Source organism: Terrapene carolina, unplaced genomic scaffold, assembly GCF_002925995.2.
Source record: "Terrapene carolina triunguis isolate 2854851 unplaced genomic scaffold, T_m_triunguis-2.0 Scaffold629, whole genome shotgun sequence".
In the NCBI taxonomy this organism is placed as follows: Eukaryota; Metazoa; Chordata; order Testudines; family Emydidae; genus Terrapene; species Terrapene triunguis.
Genome location: NW_020664980.1, coordinates 12,346,494 through 12,363,366, shown reverse-complemented (window position 1 = coordinate 12,363,366; position 16,873 = coordinate 12,346,494). Strand labels below are relative to the sequence as shown.

At 39.9% G+C, this 16,873-nt stretch overlaps 1 protein-coding gene and 1 pseudogene across 2 annotated transcripts in view; one reads left to right on the top strand and one right to left on the bottom strand.

Annotated features, from left to right (window-relative positions):
• ADAMTS2 (ADAM metallopeptidase with thrombospondin type 1 motif 2) overlaps nt 1–16,873 on the top strand; it is a 263,392-nt gene that overhangs the window by 203,154 nt on the left and 43,365 nt on the right. For both annotated transcript variants that reach the window (XM_026659415.2, XM_026659414.2), the window contains exons 6-8: nt 10,778–10,934; nt 13,177–13,282; nt 14,498–14,641. In XM_026659415.2, coding sequence (XP_026515200.1) covers nt 10,778–10,934; nt 13,177–13,282; nt 14,498–14,641 — 407 coding nt within the window. The remainder of the gene's footprint in view (nt 1–10,777; nt 10,935–13,176; nt 13,283–14,497; nt 14,642–16,873) is intronic.
• LOC112106505 lies at nt 15,579–15,696 on the bottom strand (annotated as a pseudogene).

The following is a 16,873-nucleotide window of genomic DNA, read 5'->3' as shown; positions in this document are numbered from 1 at the left end:
TACAGTAACTGAAGATTTGGCACAACACCAGTTCTTTGCTGAGAGTCAGGAGGCCCTGAGTTCTAATCCAGGCTCTACCACTGATTCACCACGTGGCCTTGGGTTAGTCAATTGACCTTTCTGTCTGAGCTGCCTCATCTGTAAATTGAAGATAGTAATACTTTCTTGCCCGCCTCACAGGGTGATGTGCTTTGGAGATATAAAGTGATATATAAATGCTAAGATAAGGAGTAGAATGTGGGGAAAGTGTTTGTATCTGCCATTTTATGGCCCAGCATTCATAGTGTATATATTTAGAAAGTTGGGTTAAAATAGAGGAAATAACTTAATAATTGCTATATGGATAATAATTGAGAGAGTGTAAACAGGCTAATAATTCTCAAGTTGGGGTGGTAGCAGATACTCATGCAGCTGGAACCTTTATCAATCAATCAGTTGCCTTGTTTTATAATGCCCATTTATTAAATGTATGCATTGCTATGTCTATCTCTGTATAGTTATACATCTATAATAATCTGATATCTTATAACTTCTGCTGGTTTATCTGCTGAAATACAGTAAGTACAGTAGATCCCAATTCCACTTTCAGATTCTTGTTTGCATTCCAAGGAGAGAGTGGATTGTTTTTCAAGAAGGAAAGAGGGAAAAAATCTAAACAAAAAATATTGTTCATTAATAATTTGCATCTCACCAATACTGCAGACCTGTATAGAAAGCAGTGTGCTTCTGTTACTAATTTGCTTTCCAACTAGGTTAGCAGAGGATGAAAACATTCACTCCGTAATGACTGTTTGGCCTGTGTGAAAGGAGCAGGTGATTCCAGTCAAGTTTGCAATGGGCATATGATCACATTACAAAAATGACCATTGCAGTTAGCACCAACCGATCCTTTTATTGGCAGGCGCAGTAGTGAGTAACCTGGAGCTGGATTCTGATACCCAATGGGTAGCATCTGAGTCTGCGAGTAGCCCCACTGACTTCAACAGAATTATATGTGGAGTAAGGTATCATTCGGGTATCAGAATCTGATCCTGAATGAGCATTGAGACTGAGCTCCCCTCTCCCTTCTAGAGGTTTTGGGCCTGATTCTCATTTACACTCCAGCCTCTTTGCACCATTCTGGAAATGTAAAGGGGGCTTTAAATAAGTGTAATTTTATATAATTATAATCTACCCCCTACTTGTAGGCCCCTTTACCTAGCCAGAGTGGTATAAAGGAGTCTTAGTGTAAATGGGAACCAGGCCCAGATTTCTCTTCAGAGTAGGGTTGTCAGGGAAAGGACATTGTATTGCCCCTGCCTTCTCTATCTGTTCTGGGGGGGGGGGGAAGAGGCCTCTAATCTTGTGCCGGCAGAAGCAGTTTTAGAACTAAAGGGATGTGTACAAGTTGAAACAATCCAAGAGTAAAATGGCCTGTTTAGCTTCACTGTGTGAAAATATCACCACAGAATCTTATTCGAGTAAAGTATTGCTTTAGAAACCTTCCAGTGGGTACCTTGAGGCTTGTTTGCTTCATTCTGAGCAATTTGGTATATAGATCACCAGCCTGATAAATAATCATAATCATGACATTAGGGTCCCATAATACATGGGGCATGGATGAGTGATGCGCTGTTTTTCCTTTGAGGTTCTGACACAGTTGTGAGTTATTGCAAGTACCGCCCACCCCCAACAGCCTTTCACTGTATTGTTTTTTAAAGAGGATTATTTTATTTTATACAGCATGTCATCTGTTGGTGAGGGTAATACAGACAATACTGTAGGTTGCATAGCAACCAGCTTTTCAATGGTTGTTTTTTGAACTGAACTGCACTCATTTTCAGTATTTTCAGGGCAGTAAAATGAACCCAGCTGTAATTTTGAAAGTTTCAGGTCCCTGACATTTCAGCGGTTAGATAAGAATGAACAAATACAGAAGGGATACAGGAAGTTGCTCCTCTACAATCATTGTGATAACATATTGCAGCTATCTAATGAATTGAAATCAAAACATCTGAGATAGTTGGATTGAAATGGCACATTTTCATGCACAAATTATTGCTTCCACACTTAAGCCAAGCATGAGAGAAGTGATATTTTTTCATAAGGAATAAGGCTTGACTGTGACCTTACAATCTGTCTTGAGTAAAGGGCAGCATATAGCTGTGCTGCCCCAGGAGTAGACCCTGGAACAAATTGTGACTGAGAGTCACAATTCATTTCCTGGATCCCCACTTGTTTATATCAGTAGCAGATTACTACCCCCTCTTCTGCGTAAATGCAACTGCACCAGCAGGCACATTGAGGGTGCGTGGCATCACGGCTCCACCCAGTCCCCACTTTTGCCCCAGGGATATTGGCCCTCCAGAGGCTGTTTTCTGCACTGTACTCTGAAGCATTTAGCCCATGCAAAAGAGAAGGGGGACATTTTCTCTCCACTCACTCCCCTGAACAGGCACGTAAGGCAAACAATGATTTTGTCCTTATTCAATGACTTGAAAATGGTTTTTTTGGGATGTATGTGCCATAACTATAGCACCACAGCAGCAAAGAAATCATGAAGAAAATTGTTCAGTCAGGTGCATAGTTCCAAATTAACTTTGTCTAATTTAGTTTGTCTCTTTCTAATTTTAATCTGGATTCACTTCATAATTCATGAGAGATACAAGGTGGGTGAGGTAATATCTTTTACTTGTCAAATTTCTGTTCATGGTTGGAACAAGCTTTTGAGCCTCTGGAAAGCTTGTTCCCTCCACCAACAGAAGTTGGTCCAGTAAAAGATATTACTTCACCCACCTTGTCTCTTTAATGTCCTGGAGCCAACATGGCTACAACAGCATTGTAAACAATATATGATCATTCATGTTTGTCTTCCTTTCTGAAAAAAAATATTCATTTTCTTATGTAATGTTCAACATTCAGTAAAGACAGAGATATTTTGAAGTGCCCAGATACTGCAGTGATGGGTGCTTACCGTTGCTGTAGTTAGATTTTTTGGATGGAATAAAGGGAAGTAGAATACTCAAAGAAAAAAGAAATAGGGCTTGTTCCTGCTCTATTGATGTCACTGGTAGCTAGATCTATTCCAAACTTTGTAAAATACAGATAGATTTGGGGGGAAAGCTATCACCCAACATCTAAATTGATAATTCAGACATATTATTTGATATAACCGCTCTGTAATCCAATCTAATATTAAAATAATCACAGTGAAATAAACAAAATAACAACTAGAAAACCTCACGGAGAAAAGGATAGAAGACAAGATGAATGACATGAGAATGAATAAAAACGACAATTTGTAGTAGTAATTCTTAAGATTCAGACAGGGCTTTATATTCCAAAGTGCTGAACAAACATGAACTACTGTATTCTCCCAACTTCCCTGTGAAGTAGGTGAGTAAAGATTATTATTCCCATTTCACAATTATGAAACAAAGATGTTACATGAATGTTCCAATACAACACAGCAAGTCATTGGCAGACCAGGGTTTAGAATTCTTACATTCCTGGCTTCCACCACCATGCTCAGTCCATCAGACAATACTGCTTCTGTGCAAATGTAGCAAGTACGCTAGAATATGTTGATGTCTCATAACAGCAAGAGAGAGAGCTAGACACACATTAACCATAACAGGCATCACGCAAACAGAAAAGAACTCAGGAAGGATTTTCCTCTAGGATCGCTCTGGATGCAGTTCACCAAATGGACACCAGGATTAAAATCCTGGCTCCATTGACTTCTGGGGATTTGATTGGTTTCACCCTGTATCTTTTCATGACAGGATGTTTTATTTATCCTTGTGTATCTATTTTTTTCAAATTTAACTATGACAAATGGTATTATGATGCCTCCATGTGCATAGGAAGTAGCTGAGCCAGCCATGCTGGTAAGAAGTGGCTTGCTTTGAGCCAGCTTCCTTTTTTCTCCATTCTTCACAGAAGGGTAATGAGAGTAATGTAACTAAAGTGGAGCTACAAGTATGGGAAGGCTGGAAGGACAAGCTTATTTGATACTGAATGAGGTGCCTGACCTGACCACCTTCCATTTGCTCCTGGTTGGTTTAGAAAGGGGTCTGCTGTGGTTTCAGGGCTCAGTTGGATGAGATGCTGAGCACCCTATACTTCCATTGAAATCACTATGTTCAGGAGGCCCTCAGTAGCAGCTTATAGAATTGATGCACTTTTGCCAAATTAGTAACTGTTACCTATGGTATTTATTTATTCAATCAGTCATTCCTTTATTTATTATTGTTACTGCTTATTACATGAATTGCGGTAACACCTAAAAGCACCAGTCAGGATTGTGCTAGGCACTATGCCAACACATAGGAAGATAGGGTCCCGGACCCCAATTGCATGCACCTGACTCCATGCAGGTGTAGATTGAGTTGCAGGACCAGGCCCTAAGTATTATTTATTTGTGTATTGAGCTTTGCTTGTTGTGTTGCTGTGTATGTAAGTTTGCATCATTTTTCCATTAGTTTATATGAGTGATGGAGGGGTATTTTATCCTCTCTCCTTCTGTGGGAATGAACGAATCACCTTAATTTTAAATCAGACTCATCGTATATTTTTTCTAAACTCATTTTGTTGGGGGCCTTGTGGGGTGCTGCACTGGCTGACCCTATACATTGTACTTGGTATTTCCGATTTGCTTATATTTATACAGAATTAGCAACTGAGAAATCACTACTATCAAAAAGTGTTAGAAATCCTTCAAACACAAAATGTCAGTTTGCTGAGTGAGCTCTTTTTGTTAGTGTGGTTACCATGGACACCAGATACTCCCTTTTATTTATTTTTCCTTATCTAGTACAGTATGACAGGAGAGAATAAATTAATCTAATATATAATAAATAACAGAAATGCCAGATAGAAATAATGTGAACAGAGTATTTTATGGAGTGTTCACCCATTTAGAAAAGGAAAAGCATAGATTTTTAGATTGCCTCAAAAATATACACGCTCCAGTACTCTAACTTTCACTATCAGTGCTTTTAAATCTAACAAGTTAAGCTTCCCTTGCTCACCCCCATGGAGCGTCTGCAAATTCTGAAGAATGGCAATGTCTTGCCAGTTGTTACTCTTGGAGCACCATCTAATGGATGAGTTATGAAAGATCTTTTTTCTAGCAAGACAAGCCAAAGTTCTTTGCATTCTTGTCATTTGGTACCCACTCATCAGCATTAATATACAACCAAAGCCAGTTATTCCAAATCCCAGTTAACCAAAACCCTCAATTAACCAAAATGTGATCATGTCCCTGATATCAATATGTGGTTCACAGAAATTCTCAATTTTAATGTTCCTGAAAGTTTTGGATTGCTTTGGATTACATTTTTTTCTACTATGCACCTATACAAACTTTTAATATTTGCAACAGTTCTAATGTTCCACAGGGCAGAATCTTAACAATTAGCTGTCCCTGCTTTCTCCTCCACACATGCGGGTTGTTCCCCTACCCATGACCTGTCTACCCAGCAGACATCCCGTGGTGTTTCTGTCGCCTGCCCCCTGAAGCACCCAGAAAGTTCCTGGTTCCCTTGCTGCAGTGAGACTAAAGTTTCTCTCTCCACTGGCAGCCTTCCCACCGATCAGTTGAGTAACGTTCTCCACAGTCCTGCTGGGAAATGTGTCCTTTTCAGCTCTCTCCGAGATCCTAGCCAGCTGTAGCACCTGCAGGCTCTTGGCAGCCGGCAGCTAGCAGCACAGACACATCCTTAGCAACCAGTACCACATGCCTCTTCACCTCCTACTCAGCAAGTGCCTGCTAGCCCACACGCCTCTGTGTTTGCAGACTAAACAGGGATGGATTTTTGCCTCACTCCAAGTCTTGGTTTTTCTGCCCAGTCTGTTTCTACCCCTGTTTTTTTCTTAATCCTCAGAATCCATTTTCTTTCCACGGGGACCAATTCAACCCATGGTCGCCTTACCTGGGTATGGGGGAAACTCACCTCTTGTCTACAATGGGAAATAATATAAAGAGTTATGTAGTGTCTTGGTATCACAGCTTGTGGGAACCCCCAGTCCATCAAGTCTTTCCATGAACCATCTCCACCATATCTCATGTCCCATCTGCCATGCCTACCCTCATCTGTAACACATCCCTATGGTTCCCATGGATTTCTAAGGAATCTGTGGTACACCCTTGCCTCATCCGTTTTGGCTGGCCATTCTTTTACCTATTCCAGTATTTCCCCCCCACAGCTCTTTTAGGAATTCCCTTCTCCTTTACTGTATTAGAAGAAATGACAAATGCATCCTTATGTCTAAACATAAAACATATTTATTTTCTCTCATTTTTGGCACAAGCTAGTTTTTGTTCTCCATTAAGTACTTTGGAATGATAAGAGTTTACAGTACTGTATGTACATTTAAATTGCTGTGGCTCTTGTTATGGTAACATTGTTGTCCTAGCAACATTACTTGTGCAAATGGAAGGCCAGAGTTCACATGTGTGTTTCATACAAATTTTGGAAGACACAGGATGGATCAATTAGTCATCCATTTTATGTCATCCCACATAGAGTAACCTTTCATAAGTATTAACTGCACACCACTGAATATACTATGCCTGAAATGCTTACGAAAATGCTATTTTTAAAAAATCAAATGTTAAGATTGGACTCTAAAATACCTTTTTTTGTCCCTCATCCAAGGATATTTATCCTTTACACCACACCTGACACACATTGACTCTTTTTGAATCACCTAAGTGGTTACTAGGTATCACAGGTATAATATGTTCCCCATAGGAAGTGCTGCTTAATGAGTGGACGGCTACATTTTGTGCCATTATCAAGTGGTCTTCAGATGTAGGATGAGTTGAATTAATTCATTGTTGACAAGTGCAGACTTCAAAAGCACACTTAGCCATTGCACCTAACTGGATATCCAGTAGCATTCAAAGGCCCAACAAAACAATGTTAACTCCTCTGCTCCCTTGCACTGCTGATTAAAAAGTCATGCGCATATTCCATCAATCTGCCATTTCTTCCAATTGCTTTCCTCAGCCAATAAGCGTTACTCCTCTCTTATCCTGGATGAGTCTTAGCCAACTAACTGTTGTCCAAATTCTGAATTTGGCTGCATGATTGGTAAGTAATTGCACCATCCAGATCTGATGAAATTGAGACCTAGAACTGGGTGTCATCTTACTAACTCTTCTAGCAGCCTCACCTTAGAGCTAGTTGGAAAAAAATTCAAAATAGATTTTTGTCAGAAAAAGCTGTTTTGACTAAACCGATTTTTTTAATGAAATGGTTTTAATTAAATTTCCCATGAAAGAAAAAAACATTGAAATGATTTTTTTTTTGGAAACTTTTTTTTTGAAAATTCCAAATTTTTGTTTCAAAATTCCAAAATTTTATGATATAGGTTTTCATTTTTGTATTTTTACATTACATTACAACACAGACAGGAGACACTTTGATCTAGAAAATATATTTCAATCAGTACTGAGTGGCATCTGCCCTTAATTATTTTTAAAATAAAATAAAAATAGAATATTTCAAGTAATATATTGTCATGAAATAATGTAAAATAATAATTATAATTATAAAATATAAAAATGAGAAAAAACATGAAGTAAATTCCAAAATGAAATTTTTCCAATATGAAAAGTTTTGGAATTTTCATTTTGCAGGAAATTTTAAAATATTTGTTTCTGTTCCAAATTGGAACAAAACCAAAATTTTGAAATTTCCCCAGAAAAATGCAATTTCCGGGACAGGGTGATAATTTGCGAGGTTGGCCACAACAAAAGATGGGGGAGAGGGGGAGCATTAAGCAGACGCTGTACAAACCCTTCTTAAGGAATTCCTATCACCTTGCTTTCCAAATACACCAATAATGGACCCAAGATCTCCCTTCTAAACTTCACCCGCCAAGAAGTACAAAGACCCAATATGCAAATTGTAATTGGAAACTCCCTCAGCACTTCAGTGAGTGACACTGACTGAAACTCAAGCAGAGAAGATTTAACATTAGTTCTTTCCTACTCCACACCAAACCATGGTTCTGCTACCTGTGAGGCTGGTAATCCAGTCTGATTTGTGTACTCTTATTCATGGAGTAGCTGGAAAACTTTAGAAATTGTGAAACTTTTTATGCTGCAACTGAGAGGAGCCAACACAGATTACCCGGGCATTTCACCACTAGGGACAGTTGGTTGGAATTTTTCAGATACTATGGTGGAGGCCTCCTGCAAAGATATGAGTTTTTAATGTCATAATTGATCAGACTCAGAACAAGACTGCTCTCATCATCCCGGCATCAAAAACAAGCTTGAACTGGAAATTCAGATTTAGTTTCTTCACAAATTTCTTAATCAAATGCTAAATTAAACTATAATTAACCAAGTGTTAATGTTGGAGGGTAAAAGAGAGTGAAATGCCATCCACAGTTTCTGTAGAGGGATTGTGTTAGTAAACAGCTTCTGTGGATTAATCAATTATTTCGCAGAGTAGGTGGGTTCCATTTCAGATTAGTCATTTAGGGTTGAATCTAAGATAAATGGTAGCAGAGGACAGAGAATATATCTGTTTGTTCTGGTGAGTGGCAGAGTGCATAAGCCCTGACTCATTTTAATTTTAAATGCTTTGAATTTTAGCAAAGACAAAATGTTAATCAATGAGGAGACTGAAGTTATAGGCCACTAATGGCTCCTAAGTGAGACTAAGGTTACATCTTCACTAGGAATGCTGCACTGCTGTAGTGCTTCAGTGTAGGCACTCGCTACAGCGATGGGATGGGTTCTTATATCGCAGTGGTTAATGCACTTCCCCGAGAGGTAGTAATTGAGGCAATGGAAGAATTCTTCCATCAACCTAGCGCTGTCTACACCCAGGGGTAGGTTGGTTTAACTATGTCACTCAGGAGTGTGGATCTTTCACACTCCTGAGCGACCTAGCTGGGTCAACCTGACTCTTTAGTGTCAGCCTGGCCTGAGTATGTGTCACGTACACCATGCAGTGAAATCCCCATTGAAGTCATTAAGAGTTTTGCCATTGCCTTCAATGGGGCCCGGATTTCACCTTGGGAGATCAGAAGAAGGTGTAAGTGATGACAACACAGACTACGCTGGACTCACCTCCTCCTGACTTGTGCCCCGCTAAATTCCCTGTAAGCTGTGTGGCTGGGCAGTTGCCTATTAAGCCCAGCCTCACGCAGGGACACCTGTCCCTGCTGGCCCCAGCATGGACCTGACCTGCCCCAGACTTGACATGGCTGAGAGAGAGGACCCCCTCCCCCAACCCAGCCCCTGTATGGATCTGCCATGGCTGGGGGAGAGGTGCCTCACTTCCCCTCCCCCCCCCCAGCCAGGTGCTGCTGCGGGGAGAGAGAGCTGGGGGGAGTCCTCTCTCCCCACCGTAGCCCTGGGCAGTCTGCACCCCAAACTCCTCATCCCCGGCCCCACCTCGGAGCCCCCCCAATCCTCTGCCCCAGCCCTGAGCCCCGCTCCCACACTCCAAACCCCTCGGCCTCGCCCTCACCACATGAATTTTGTTACACATCACCTCCATATTGGTGCACATAACAAAATTCATTCCGTGCATGAGTGGGAAAAAATAAAGGAAACACTGGTCATCATGAGGCTTTTATTATTATTATTATTATTATTATTATTATTATTATTATTTGCATTAGAAGTAAGGCCAAACAGGTGTTTTCCATCTCTGTAGTCTATGGACCAAACTCTCTGCTGGTGTGACTCTGCTGAAGTTAGCAGAGAATTCGGCAATAGGTTTCTATAAGAAGGAGAAAATGTAGGCAGAATATCAGGAGAAGTTGCTGACAGTGAGATCTAGCAGCCTATGGAATAATCTGCCAAGGGACTTGATGGAAGCCACATTCCTTGACATATTTAAAACTAGCCTGGATGAAATCATAGGAAATGTATAATGAGGAACAATCATGCACTGGCAGGAAGATAACTGAATGAGAATGTTCCAGCTCTAGATTCTATGTACAGTAAACTACATTAGACACTTCAGTATCTTAAATCCAGTGTGACTTGCCTACATATAGATTGATTAAATAGAGGGTAATACATGTCTCATAAGTTTACTAAGTTAACCATGATCTTTTCTTGCAATACATCGTAGGCAACATAAATTATGTCAAAAATGCAATAACTAATGTGTGAATGGACATGTGATATTTCCATACATAGTTCATACAATAAGTTTTCTTCTTGCAATATTTCTTTTAACATGAATGGAGCTTTCATACAGTGTTTGAACAAATGTCTAAGCATATTTTCAAAGGTAACAAATTGAGAAAGGTTGGCCAAAGTTAATTGGACTGAAATGCTTTGGTCTAACTCAGGGGTAGGCAACCTATGGAACACGTGCCAAAGGCGGCACGCAAGCTGATTTTCAGTGGCACTCACACTGTCCAGGTCCTGGCCACCGGTCTGGGGGGCTCCGCATTTTAATTTAATTTTAAATGAAGCTTCTTAAACATTTTAAAAACCTTATTTACTTTACATACAACAATAGTTTAGTTATATATTATAGACTTATAGAAAGAGACTTTCTAAAAGCGTTAAAATGTATTACTGGCACGCAAAACCTTAAATTAGAGTGAATAAATGAAGACTCGGCACACCACTTCTGAAAGGTTGCCGACCCCTGGTCTAACTAAAGATTTTGGGTTCAATATAGAGGTATCTGGGTGAAATGTAAGGGTATGTGATATGCAGGAGGTCAGACTAGATGATCTAATAGTTCCTTCTGGCCTTATAATCTATGAAACGATGAAATTATAATATTTTTCTTCTTTGAATATCCAGTCCATGAGCTTAATAGAGATTGGGAACCCTTCCCAGAGTTTGGAGAATGTATGTCGCTGGGCCTATCTACAACAGAAGCCTGACACTGCACATGCAGAATATCATGACCATGCTATTTTTCTCACAAGGCAGGATTTTGGTCCATCTGGCATGCAAGGTAAGGTATATGCTGAGTGATAAAAAGGCTTATAAATATTACAGTTACTGATTGGGGTTTCTTTCATCATTCAGAAAAAGCTAATTTAGCTTAGGAGCCACTAACATTTATCCTTAGTGTGAGTATTTTGCCAAGTGCTATTTGTTTTCAGGTGACCTATGCTAGGAATGCATTCCTTTCTAACTGTTTCAGTCCCCATTGTTTTACCTCTCCATTTCAATAGCATTATTTTGGGGCACATGTAGGGTGACCAGACAGCAAGTGTGAAAAATCAGGATGGGGGAAGGGGGACAATAGGTGCCTATATAAGACAAAGCCCCAAATATCAGGACTGGCCCTATAAAATCAGGATATCTGGTCACCCTAGGAACATGTCTTTACTCTTATTCAAGCCAAAGAAATCTTATTGCTTTGATCACTATATGTAAGTTATATAAGGTGTGTATATTGCTTTGATCCCTGTATTTAAGGTAGGGGGTGTGGGTGGGTGTGTGTGGGTGTGTAAAATTATATATATATATATATAGGTTTTGCTAAGGAGTAGATTGTGCCTTAAGGCACAGCTCCAGAATAGTCATTGTAGTACTCCAGCAGGAGCTCCCAGAAATATTGTGCCTTAATAGATGCTTATTATTGAAGGGTCCTAGAACAGCATAGACAAGAGTAGCCCCTGCTTTTGCCCCTTTACAGGGCATAGCTTGTGCTTCCAGCTCCCTTGTGGAATCATCCTGTTGGCCGATTAGAGAACATGAGGCTCCTCCCCACTCCATTTGGATTGACTAGTGCCACTGTTGGCATTGGCCAAGAGCACTCTTGGTACCCATTGAGGACTTGAACTGTATGAAGCCCCTATGACTTCATGCTAGAGTAGAGTCCTTGTCCTCGCTCTCTGTACCCCTTCACAAGACAAGCTTCAGAATGGCCTTAAAGGAGATTACACTGAATTCTTGGTGAACTGTGAAAATAAATGTAATTGGTTCAACAGCCAGACTTCATGTCTTTTATAGAAGTGGGAGCACATGATTAAAAGTCCAGGCAGAGATCTCTTGTTACCTTTCAAAGCAATATTTCAGTTGTATCCAATCCATGCATGATCTAGGAAATTAATGTGCTTGTTCACATGGGATAATACTTGATTGACTTGGAGCTAGGTTTTATGTTTCTTCTAGATAGGCACCATGTACACCAACATAAAATGAATGTATTTATTCCTAGTGTGCATTGTCTTCAGTAGACAGGTGACTGGTTATCTGCCAGGTAGTGTAGTGTTGAACAAGGTGTAGTGAGTGTGCAAACATTTATGCCTAGAGTTGAATCTCAAATACTGTTACCTTCTTTTGTAAAGACCCATGTGTCTCAAGACTAAACAGCCTGCATTCACCCAAGAAAAATGGTTACTCAATATTATTTGAGAACAAGGAGAAATACTCTAGCGGCATTATAACGTAGTAGTGGCAATCTGGTCTACTGGTTTGAACATGGGGCTAGGAACCAGAAATTTTTAGGTTATAACCCCAGCTCTGAGTCATTATGGATATATCTACACTGGAATAAAAGATCTGCAGCATGGCTGTAGCTGCCCAGGTCAGCTGACTCGGACTTGTGGGGCTAAAAATCACCTTGTAGACATTCGGGCTCTGGGACCCTCCCCCATCATTGGATCCCAGAGCTCGGGCTCCAGTACAAGCCTGAATGTCTACACCCCACAGTCCGAGCCCCACAAGCTGGAGTCAGCTGACAGGGCCAGCTGGGGGTGTTTAATTGCTGTGTAGCCATACCCTGTGTGGCCTTGGAGAAGTCGTTCAGCCTTAGTGTGCCTGTTTCGCCATCTGTACAAAATGGAGATAATAATGCTTGCGTGCTGACATCACAGGGCTGTTATGAGGATTCAGTATTTAGGGCCAAGATTGTCCATAGTGTAGTTCATGACTGAATTTGGCCCTTAATATTCATTCAGTGCTTAAAATAATGTAAAGCACCACGTGGCTGTTAAGAACTCATTTTAAATATGAATAGTGTAAAGTGGGTCTAGGAGGACATGTTAGTTTAGGACATGTAGCACTATGCTTCTCCCTTTCTGGAAGCCTGATGATGACACTTCTGTAAGTACCACTTCTGTGCTGCTGCAAGACCACAAGTGCCCCAGCAGTAGAGATTAGATGAAAGTGTTGTATAAAGAGTTCTCATAAACATTCTCTCACCCAGATTCACTTATTTCTTGAGTCATGCTTTCTCTGTTTAGGCTATGCTCCAGTTACTGGAATGTGTCATCCTGTACGAAGTTGCACCCTCAACCATGAAGATGGTTTTTCCTCTGCATTTGTGGTGGCCCATGAAACTGGGCATGTGTAAGTACTTTAAAAGGTCCTATCTTATTATGTCTTTGATGCTGGGGACTGTTTGTGGCGTTGGGAAGGTGTGTCCTTGTGCTTAAGACACAAGACTAAAGAGTTAGGCCTAGATTCCATTCTTAGCACTGACAAAGAATTCCTTTGTGGCTTTGGACAAACCCATTAAACACACTCAGTTTTTGCAGCTGTAAAATGGAGGCATGCTTACCTATGTCACAGGCGCATTCTGAGGCTAAACTGATTAAGGCCTACAAAATGCATTCCGATCTCCTGGCAGAAGAGCAACGTATTTATTGTTATGCAAAATAATTTATTTGCTATAGTGGAAGACATGACTCTCGAAAGCAATTCTCAGGAAATATAGTCACGTCTTCTATGTGTGCATCACCTTCTAGTAATACCGTATAACACCTCATAGAGGGTACACTGTATGTTACAGCATAATAATATATGCCAAGAACTGAAGCTACATCCACTTCCTAATACATTCATTTGAAGGATACGACTATTTTGTTTGCTTGTGTAGTAAGAACCAGTGTCCAGGCAGGGAGCTGGGAAATCTTTTGTTATTTTAGGATGACTCAGTTTCTTCAGGAATAAAGCACATTCATTTAGATGCCCTCGTCTCCGCAGTGGAATCACAAATCCCAGAAGTCTTTTCACTAAACGGGGCTTTACTGTTCCTACATTAAGAACACTTGTCAGAGTCCGGTGAATCCAACAGTGCATATTAATTAAATAGGGACACAGAATTGATTCCTACATGTATTTAGTTCTCATATCACTAACCTTTGGCTTCAGCATTTCAGCAGCTAGGAACATGTGATCAGAATGGATGATACATCACTAAAGATGTCTTTAGCTTTTGAAATCACCTTTAGTCTGCACATGTTACCATACAGTTAGTTATCAGTGATATGTCTCCCGAAAGAAGACCCCAGTATCAGTCAAATTTCATTCTCAGAAAAAATATAGTAGAAACCCCTAACAAAGGGAAAGAGGGAAGATTGGTTTTGTTTTGTGTGTTTTTTTTAATAAAGCAAAAAGGAAAAAAAATTGCTGTTACTTGGGGTGGAAGTTTTAAAAGCTTCCTAAGTCACTTAAGAACCTAAGTCCCATTTACTTTCAGTGGGATTAAAGATCCTAAGCCACTTAGGGCTTTTGATTTTACCCTTGATGAAAATACGCTTGTTCTCCTATCTTCTGTTCTAGATTAGGCATGGAGCATGATGGCCAGGGCAACAGGTGTGGGGATGAGGTCCGAATGGGGAGCATCATGGCCCCTCTTGTCCAGGCTGCATTCCATCGCTTCCACTGGTCTCGCTGTAGCCAACAAGAGCTGAACAGATATCTACAGTGAGTAACTCATGAAGCTGACTCTGTCTTTGGCTAGGACGTTTTTAAAAGCCCGCCTGAGAGTCATATTTGAACTTTGTGCTTTTATTAGCTACTAAGACTGGGTTTTTAAAAAACCCCAAACCTCATCCTGCTGGGAACAAGACACTTTTCCAGGAGATGCAAATAACAAAGGCTCAGATTGACTATTCATTTAATTACAGCTATTATTGTTACTGAAATTTGATAATATGTACACTGTCATCCTAGAATCTGCAAGCAAATATCATTACTGGTCTTGTTACCAACTTGCTTCCTCCCACCCTGCAGCTGATAGAAAACCTGTCTCATTAATCTGAGTAACACTCTTCAGTTCTAAGGGTAGCTGGAGAATTGACTGCAACTCTGGTTGGTAGCAGTACGCATCAGCAGCATTTCCAACTACTAAAGCTGTGCTGAGCCAGTTGCATTGTAGTGTGATACTTAAGGAGGAAATTGTGCCCTTGGATGTGTGTGCAGGGCTCCCACTGACTTCAGTGACAGCCTTTCAAGAACACCAAAAGGAAGAATTTGGCCCTAAGGCTTTCTTTCTATGATTACTTTATCTTTAAATACCCTGTCATTACAAAGGCCAGTCCATTTCCCATGCTTTCTAACAGCCTCCTCTATGTTCCTTTCCTCTTTAAAGGGAAACCATCAACTTGAAACTTAGTTTCAAAAAGTGAATAAAAAAAAGAACTCCATCTGCTTCTGTGTCCTCCTGTCAATGGATGCGTTTTTCCTATTTTAAAAAAAATCTTTTTTTCCTCTCTGGTCGCTGTGTAAAAGACATACAAACAACAGGGGGAACCTATTAACTGACTATACCGGGAAAACTCTGAAAATGCCTAGAAAAAAGTTGCAAAATACACAAAATAAACCAATTAAAAAAACCCACTCTTTATTTTCTCACTTCTTTTTAAGTTACGATATATGAAGTCAATTTAATATACAGTCCTCAAATAAAGAACACATCATATTAAACTGATAAGAACAGACACTACACTTTGATCTTAGCTCCAAGTATATGAAGTGTTACTTCAATATGTAAAAAATTATGAGGGGAAAGTGTGATTTTTTTCCAATTAAAATCCCTTTAAGCTATTTGTGTTAAATAAAAGTAATCTGGCCTAGAGCTCTGATTTATATTTTAAGCACAGGGTACAGTAAAATGCTTCTATGAATAAAAATATTGCACAGATAAGAGAAGAGTATGTCATCTTGTTCTAAAGTAGATCTAGACTCAAAATTCTGTCCTTTGTTCACTGAGATCATTAGAATGACCTGAATAATTGCCAGATATAGGACACTCCTAGTCTTTCTACAGAATCCACAAGGAATTTGATCCTAAATGGACTTTTGGTTACCATTTTTCACAGCCAAAGAACTACTTTTGTGAATATGATGAATAATGGTAGAAAACATGAGAGGAAAATGATGGCCATAAAAACAGAGAAATGGGTTTGTTAAATTTAACTAATTTTGTGATGTCGCAAGATAATACTAGATTACATATGAACATAGCAGGGATACTGCCCACCATGTGACACTTGAGAAAGTAGCTTGGAAATTATGAAATTCACAGTTACACCATAGTCAACCATTACTTCTGGATCCTCTGTGCTCCAGGAGTCTTCTCCATGTATGCCTACAATGAACTTGAAACAATGTGTTTGCAGTGGGGACATACAAGTATTTAAGTTACCAGGAGAATCTGTAATAGGAACACCTCCTCTCACACACACACACTCTCACTCTCTCTCTCTCTCAGGATGGAACAGTCCTACGGTTTAATAAAGCAAAGGCCAAAAACTACATTTGCTTGTATGTGAACGTGCGTCTCCTGGTCTAGCGTCTAGGACTTTATTATGGAGCTCAGCAATATTCATGGGTGGCAGTCCTGAGTTTTGCTTCTAAAGCTTTACTTGAAAGGCAGCAGGCAAGAAGAAATTCCACAAATGGAAAATTAATTAAATCTTTTCTTTTCTTCTCAGCCTCATTTGTAGAGGATTCTTTCTCGATTCTTTTCAAATAGGGACTCTGGGGAGTTACAGAAATATACCTGCAAGCTAAATGGAAATGATAATGGAAAGACATAAGAAAAATAAAAGGTCGAATGCTGTCCCATGTTAAATGCAGATACAGCATGGTAAATACCATGTAAGCATAACTGAAATACTAACTGTTCTTTAGGAACCAGTAGCTGAGAAATTA